Below are 8,345 nucleotides of genomic sequence, written 5' to 3'. Positions count from 1 at the left end.
ATGACGCTGACCTCCGTCCTCATCTGGACTCTCCTCTGCTGCTGCTTCACAGGTAAAGTCCAGAGAATCAAACTCCTCTCCTCTATCAACATCCGTCCCTCTGAAATCAAGCCGACAAAACCGTGACGCTGCTTCATGTTTCTGTCTCTGTGTCCTCAGAGTCCAGAGGCCAGGTCACAGTGACTCAGCCTGGAGCAGTGAGCTCTGCTCTGGGAGGCTCCGTCGCCATCAAATGTAGGACCAGTCAGGATGTTTATGTCGCTAGCAACTACCAACGTTTAGCCTGGTACCAACAGAGAGATGGAGAAACTATTAAACTACTTATTTACCGTGCTACCACTCGAGCATCAGGGATTCCAGGTCGTTTTACAGGCAGTGGATCAAAGTCTGACTTCACTCTGACCATCAGTGGAGTCCAGGCTGAAGATGCAGCAGTTTACTACTGTCAGAGTTATCACTGGCTAAACAGCAAAGATGTGTTGACACAGTGAAAAAGCGTCGTACAAAAACCTCCCTCAGTCAGACTGAAGAGAAACTGAACTGGCTGCTGCAGCTGGAAGCTACTGCAGAGACTGATACAGTTGACTGAGGACACACACACACACACACACACACACACACACACACACACACACACACACACACACACACACACACACACACACACACACACACACACGCACACACACACACACACACACACACACACACAGAGGTTAATCAAGTGGATTGAACACCACTGTCGCTTTTATGTCCAATGAAAATGTATAAAATCAAGTTAAAAGAAAAAATATGCTCTTGATTGAAATCAAATTACTTTATCCATCACATTTTCTCACCATCCATTCATATCCAGTTATAATCACGTTGTCATTGGGTCAGTAAATAAATCAAGATTAGCCAACTTGGTACAGTTAATGACAAGAGGCTTGTTCATGACCTTTGACCTCAGTCTTACTTGTCAAAACTACACACACTCACACACACACACACACACACATACACACAGACACACACAAACACACACACACACACTTGATTGGTTAGATAACTTTCATTCTTCTCTATCTGTAGACAACAAATGAACTTATCATCAGATTCTTTAGAAAAGAAATGTTCTTTATCCGCATGAGCATTTTTCAATGAACCCTTGTTCTTCATTCTTGGCAGTAAGTGATCAAGCAACGCTTCACGTGTAGCGTTCTTTCAGGTCAGACTACACCTTTGGTTTTTAATAGAATAAAAGCAGTGCACATTAAATGCAGACGCAGTGGAAGAATTTACAAACTGAATAAAAGTCCCTCTAAAGATGTTGGTCTTCAGCTGCTTTTTACCACAGTTTCCTCGGATCTTTTGTCAAAGAGTTCCAACGTTTTAAAGGTACAAACTCAAAGGCAAAGTGACCTTTACCTTTGAAGCCTGATGTGATGCGAAACCAAAAAGCTGTGATCGTAGCGGAGCAGGACAGAAAGGACAGACGTCCTTTCACACCACCTCCTACCTGCTTTAGGATACCCCAGCTAAACAGAGACACTGTGAGTCTGCACTGACACAGCTATCAGATGTGATGTCAACATGATCCCTAAAAAACAACATCACCTAATGCTAGAGAACACTAGTGACTGGACGGTGAGATAAACCCGGTCTCTGGGGATTTAATAGGTCAATGAAGAAACCGTTAACATGGCAACCTACGACAGCAGTTATTCTTGTGATCACATGTATGGAAACCAGTCATTTGATGAACACGTCTTTCTTTTTTTCTACATACACAGACTGTGTTGTCATTTCTTTCACTGAGCCTCTTGGCAAATAAACACTCTGTCATTTAAATGTTCCTGGTGTTGGAATCTCACTCACAGTCACGGTTTATCACTTGATGATGACGATGTCCCGCTTTTCATTTCTAATCCAATATCTACCATTTTCCCAGTCGTTAAAGTGTGAAGAAGTGCATTAAAAAAAGGTTCATTTCTTCATATTGTGGCTTCATGTGTTGTTCTAACCAGTGTTCCTGCTATGGAATACATGGCAAAGAAAAGAGGACGTAACATGTCAGTCATAAGAATGGAAACCACACGGAAACCAGTATTTGAAGAAATATTTATTGTCTAGAACTATTAAAACCATCATCAATACAACAAGCAAGAGCACATTAATGTAGAGATGTATAATGAGAGAAAGAGAGAGAGAGGGAGAGGGAGAGAGAGAGGGAGAGAGTGTTTCAGAGAGAGAGCAGTTGCAGAGTAAAACCAGTAGCAGGGTCCAAGTGAGTCAGGTCAGAACAGGGAACACTGGTCTCTCGTCAGTGTCTCTGAGACCAGAGTCTGGGAGCCCTGGGTGGCCTCACAGGTCACAGAGCCCACCTTCTTCCACTGGTCTGCAGGGAGCCTCAGGGTGCTGCTCCAGCTGTAGCGGCCGTCCTTCTCCAGCACCCCGGGGCTGCTGCTCTCCTCCCAGCTGCTGCTGCTGCTGCTGCTGCCGTCCACCTTCCAGGCCAGACTCCAGTCTGAGGGAAGCCCTTGTTGGCCAGGCATGAGCGTGGCCTTCCCCTGCTCCAGCTCCACGCTGGAGGGGGGCAGCACGGTCAGGGTGGGACGGGCATCACCTAGGAGACGCCAATCAGCTTATTAGACAGGGGCCACACAGCTGTCAATCAAACACCAGACACTGGGACACCTTTTCTTTGTGAGAGTTGATTTTCTCCTTTAAGGAGTTTCTGCCAGATGTTTTTTCTGCTCCACCAGTCACTCACTCACACATTGTTTCACTTCCCTTGAAGAAGCCTCTCATGCATATCAGCACAGAGAGAACCATCGTACAGTTTGACCTGAAATACATCAAACTGCACTGGAAACAAAACAAAGGAAACATTTCAAATATTTTATCAAAAATTATCACAAATCTTTAGTTTGCATTACTTTAGTTTTCAGGGGAAACATTAAAAAATACATAAAATAATCCGACAACCGTCAAATGCGCTTCATGTGGAATTCAATCATCGTTTAGCAAACGAGAAACGGATTTCAAACTGCACTGGAAACAATGTATAACACAATAAAGGGATTACAGATTTTCTAACCTTTTCAAATCCCAATCTTTGTCCTCATTCTCTTCTATTTCATCTGAATGAAGTGAATCTTAATTCAACTTAATATTAGTCATCGATGAGGTTTGAAAAACAAAAATGAATCTTAGAACATATATTTAAAAGAGAACTGAAGTTGTATCTTCTCTACAGCTCAGCTTAAACTTCAGCATGACAGGAATGTGTAAAGAAAAGTTGAGTAAAGCTGCTCTGAGTTCACCTCCATGATGACGGAGGAGAAATCCCAACATAAACACTAAAACCTTACAAGAACATTTTATCTGCTGCAAACATTTAAACAATGGATTTACAACGTTACCTTACATTATTGTATTTAGTGTTTGTGCAGAAACTTACTTCCAACATCCAGTCTGGTTCCTCCACCAAAAGTCCACCACAGTGATACAAACTCATTGAGCCGTCGTACAAAAACCTCTCACTGTAGAGAGACAGGGCTCTCTGGCTCTGTCAGACTGAACTAAACCTACCAACCCTCAATATTCAACTTCACATATAAATTTGGAAATAATGATTTCTCCTCTGAATGAATCCTTTATATTCATTACAGTTAGTTTTCAAATCCTTGTTGCTAAAGCAAAGATCTTTATCTTCATGCAAAATACTTCTTCAAAAATTACACATTAACACTGAAAGGAGACTATTTTTCCTGGCATGTTGAATATGAACGAAATAAATATAAAAATAGTTCCTGAAATAAAGCAGTTGTTAAACATTTGACTTACTTCCAACATCCAGTCTGGTTCCTCCACCAAAAGTCCACCACAGTGATACAAACTCATTGAGCCGTCGTACAAAAACCTTTCACTGTAGAGAGACACGGCTCTCTGGCTCTGAAACAAACAAACTCTCCAAACTGAGTCTGTTTTTAAAACTTTTTCAAATGGTTTTAAACAAAAACACAGTAACACAATTTTAAAAAATGTCATTTTTTCGTACGTATGTTATTTTGAAAGAAAGATAAAGCTTTTGTAGTTAAACAATTAAATGTCAGAAAAGACATTATGAAAAATCAAAAAAAATAAAACCAAACTTCATGAAAACAAGTATTACCACATCTTGATCAATTCCCCGATTTACTGATTGATCCATTGATAAACAGCATGATCAGAGTGATCCAAGTCCCTGCTGGAGTCAGTCAGAGCATTTCCATAGAGAGCCACTTTGCATCAGCAGCACCATGCTCCAGTGCTCTGGGAGAGTTTATAGTCCTGAGAGTTGAAGACTGGATGACTGACAGCTGTCCTTCATGACAACAGAAGCCACGGAAATCCTCCTCATCAAGAAGATGACGCTGACCTCCGTCCTCATCTGGACTCTCCTCTGCTGCTGCTTCACAGGTAAAGTCCAGAGAATCCAACTCCTCTCCTCTATCAACGTCCGTCCCTCTGAAATCAAGCCGACAAAACCGTGACGCTGCTTCATGTTTCTGTCTCTGTGTCCTCAGAGTCCAGAGGCCAGGTCACAGTGACTCAGCCTGGAGCAGTGAGGTCTGCTCTGGGAGGCTCCGTCGCCATCAAATGTAGAACCAGTCATGATGTTTATGTCTATAGCAACAAACACTTTTTAGCCTGGTACCAACAGAGAGACGGAGAAACTCCTAAACTACTTATTTACTTTGCTACCACTCGAGCATCAGGGATTCCAGATCGTTTTACAGGCAGTGGATCAAACTCTGACTTCACTCTGACCATCAGTGGAGTCCAGGCTGAAGATGCAGCAGTTTACTACTGTCAAAGTTTACACTATCCCAACAGTCAGTGGTTGTTGACACAGTGAAAAAGCGTCGTACAAAAACCTCCCTCAGTCAGACTGAAGAGAAACTGAACTGGCTGCTGCAGCTGGAAGCTACTGCAGAGACTGATACAGTTCACTGAGGACACACACACACACACACACACACACACACAGCATACACACACACACACACACACACACACACACACACACACACACACACACACACACACACGCACCGTACACAGAAAATTTCATGAAGTGGTTTCAACATGTATCAAAACAAGTTTAATATCAAAACACTGATCTTGGTGGAAATCAAATAACTTTCTTCATCACAGCTTCTCTCCATTCACATCCAGTTTTAGTCACATGTTCTTATCTGACTTGTAAATAAATCAAGAGGAGCCAACCTGAGAAAATCAATGAAAAAAGGCCTTGTGATGACCTTTGACCTCAGCTGCACACTGGATCACAGCTATCTCAACTATAGGCTGTGAGAAGAAAATATGACGACACAGATCAGCATCAGAAACCTTCATGATCAAAGACGACACAAACAAAACCCAAACGTCTGTCAGATCTCACAAAACTTTCTCTTAAATATGTGAACTAATAGTATCTGAGGAAAAGCTCAGCATCAACTGAAATCAGAAAAACGCAAAAGACATAAGCGACTGACTGGATATAACTATGTCTACATGTATATATAACTACAAGTGTATAAACTGCCAAAGCATATGCAGCAACACGTTCTCTCTGACATGCAACTCAAAAACCCAACAAATACATTTAGACTGAAAGTTAAGTCTTGACCTTGGAAACAGCTGTTGACAAAATCTCTCCAGTCTCTCTCCGTTCAGTATCCGTTGTGGAACTTTCAGTTCATTTCACATGATCTTCCTCAGCAGACGGAGTTGTCCGGTTGTCAGTGAAATGCACATGTTCAAATTCCCATTCCTCCGAGTGTTTCTGGGACTTCTTGTCCACGTTGACCTGGAAGTTAAAAAAATCAACAGGGCAAACTCCATCTGCTGAGGAAGATCATGTAATTTGGTCCAAAGCTCCAGAACTGCTAGTAAGTGGAGCTTGTGTTGAAACGGTTTTGATGGTCAAGCTTGAACTTTCAGTCTCAACTTTTAACTCAACATGGACGAGACGCTCTTAAAGTGCAGCATGAAAACCTTCAGGAAACTCACATTACTGCTCACAGCTGTTACTACACGGACTTGAGACAAAGAAATCTGTCCAATTGCGACTGATGATGACCTCCATCATCTCTACTCTGTCCCAGAGTTGGACCGAGTGTTACTCAAAGGCTGTGCTCAAGTACAAGTCCTGTTACTTTGTCAAAACAAGCATTCAGGTAAAAGTATTCATCAAAGTATCTACTTGAGGTAAAGTACGACAGTATGGACTGAAAAAAACGACTTGAGTATCGAGTAATTTAATTAAACAAAAGAGAAAAAATACCAGCACACCACTGTCTTTTCCCTCGTCTTTTACTTGCTGTGGATATGACTGACATCATTTCAACCACACATGGTCTTCCTCAGGTAAAGAAGTGAACACACACCTGTGTGTATGATCGGCTTGTGATGAAATGTCACCGCATCCTTTCCTGTCTAGATCCCCTGCGACATATACACCAGGACAATATTCCCAGTCTGCATCTCTCACCTGTGATCACATGTGAATATTACATTAATATTATACTCTACTACTTACACCAATAAGTAAAGACATGTTTTAAATCACTGTCTGTGCTTGTTTTCTTCTATATTATATTATGATTTGGTAAATAAATCAGAAAATCAGAAATGCATGGACCATGACCAAGAGTGTCAACATGTTACAGTGTCTTTAAACTTTGTTAATTCCAGTAAACATGTCCCAGGTTCCAGGTTCCATCACAGACCCCCCCCCCCAGACCAGGTGTGAGCCCCCCACATCCAGTCCTCTCCAGTCACTTGAAGACAATAAAATGTGGCCAAATCCGTCTCTAATCTCACTGGAAATGTCTAAAATCAGATGACTGATTTGAGACAGTTTTTGAAATGTTATGTCATGTCCACATAAAATAAAAGTCTTCTTCCTTTTTTTTCCTGTCTCTCTTCATCAGGATACATCAATGACCAAGACCAGTTAAACGGTTGATACAGTGGCAAAGATGCAAAACTGTAGCTCAAATATTGACACGAGAACAGGAAGCAGGAAGACTAGTAGATTTGAAGCCTGATATACGGTAGTGTTTGAATAGAGTATTACATTTATTAGTGTTGTTACAGCCCGGCTCTAAGACTGCAACCAAAACAGGAGACACATGGGTATATTCAATGACAAAGTAATTTATTTATAACGAAATGATCGAAACAAGCACATCTAAAACAAACTTATTTAAAGCTACAGTCTCAAACCGTTTCCCAACATTTTTCGGTTGAAATATGCTGCAAAACAGATCTTAATGTGGAGAGGTGCTGTCAAAGGCTCCTGTGCCCCAGACTCGTTGAACAGCCTGGCAGCAGAGCAGAGACCTTCCCTTCTAAAGTCTTTGAACGAGCCTCGCCCTTCCAACCAATCAGAGAAGGCCAAAGTCAGGGCTGCATCAGCTGAGACGGCACACATGACGAGGACGCAGGTGAGGGGCTGAGCGGAGCGTAACACAGCAGGGAGAGGGACGGTTGGGAGGTGAAGTGGGGTTTGCTTTCGAGTCTCATGCTACCACTGGTTTGATTTACAGAACTTGCACATTGTAGCTGCAGGTACATGGAAGTGTAAGTCGTTAGCACCCACCTCTGCACATCACCATAAACTGTATTTATATGTAAATAAGAATCAGTGAAATAGAGAAGTACCATTATTTTGGCTTCTTTAGCCCATAATCTGATCAGGAACTAGAGCGGGTTTTCTGGCTTCTCCCACTTAATTTTAAAATGCACAGAATGTAAAAGTGCACTGCACACACCTGTAATCTCAGCCAAGTACCGGTTCTACTCTCCTCACGATTTACTGATTACATTTTCATGAGAAAGGAAAAGTGCATTTTAAATCTGAACCCTTTTTTCCCCTTCACATCAATCAATGAACAAGCAATACGGTGCCAGTAACAAATAAAAAGTCCCTGCTGGAGTCAGTGACGCTGCTTCATGTTTCTGTCTCTGTGTCCTCAGAGTCCAGAGGCCAGGTCACAGTGACTCAGCCTGGAGCAGTGAGGTCTGCTCTGGGAGGCTCCGTCGCCATCAAATGTAGGACCAGTCAGGATGTTTATGTCTATAGCAACTACCACTATTTAGCCTGGTACCAACAGAGAGACGGAGAAACTCCTAAACTACTTATTTACGCTGCTACCACTCGAGCATCAGGGATTCCAGGTCGTTTTACAGGCAGTGGATCAAACTCTGACTTCACTCTGACCATCAGTGGAGTCCAGGCTGAAGATGCAGCAGTTTACTACTGTCAGAGTTTTCACTATCTCAACAGTAAGAATCTGTTGACACAGTGA

General features: G+C 42.2%; 3 gene segments (V, D, J or C); 2 read left to right on the top strand and 1 right to left on the bottom strand.

Moving 5' to 3' along the window:
* LOC120786018 lies at positions 1-491 on the top strand. The segment is given in 2 exon segments: positions 1-52; positions 160-491. Coding segments are annotated over 2 exon segments (384 nt in total).
* Positions 492-2,169: 1,678 nt separating this feature from the next.
* On the bottom strand, positions 2,170-3,871 carry LOC120786542 (the record flags this gene model as incomplete). The annotated part of the segment is given in 2 exon segments: positions 2,170-2,608; positions 3,832-3,871. Coding segments are annotated over 2 exon segments (369 nt in total), but the record flags the coding sequence as incomplete, so codon positions are not given.
* Positions 3,872-4,394: 523 nt separating this feature from the next.
* Positions 4,395-8,345, top strand: LOC120786017. The segment is given in 2 exon segments: positions 4,395-4,446; positions 8,014-8,345. Coding segments are annotated over 2 exon segments (384 nt in total).

Source organism: Xiphias gladius, chromosome 24 (genome assembly GCF_016859285.1).
Source record: "Xiphias gladius isolate SHS-SW01 ecotype Sanya breed wild chromosome 24, ASM1685928v1, whole genome shotgun sequence".
NCBI classification, from domain to species: domain Eukaryota; kingdom Metazoa; phylum Chordata; class Actinopteri; order Istiophoriformes; family Xiphiidae; genus Xiphias; species Xiphias gladius.
Note: the sequence above shows the minus strand (reverse complement) of the source record. Positions and strands in the feature narration are given on the sequence as shown.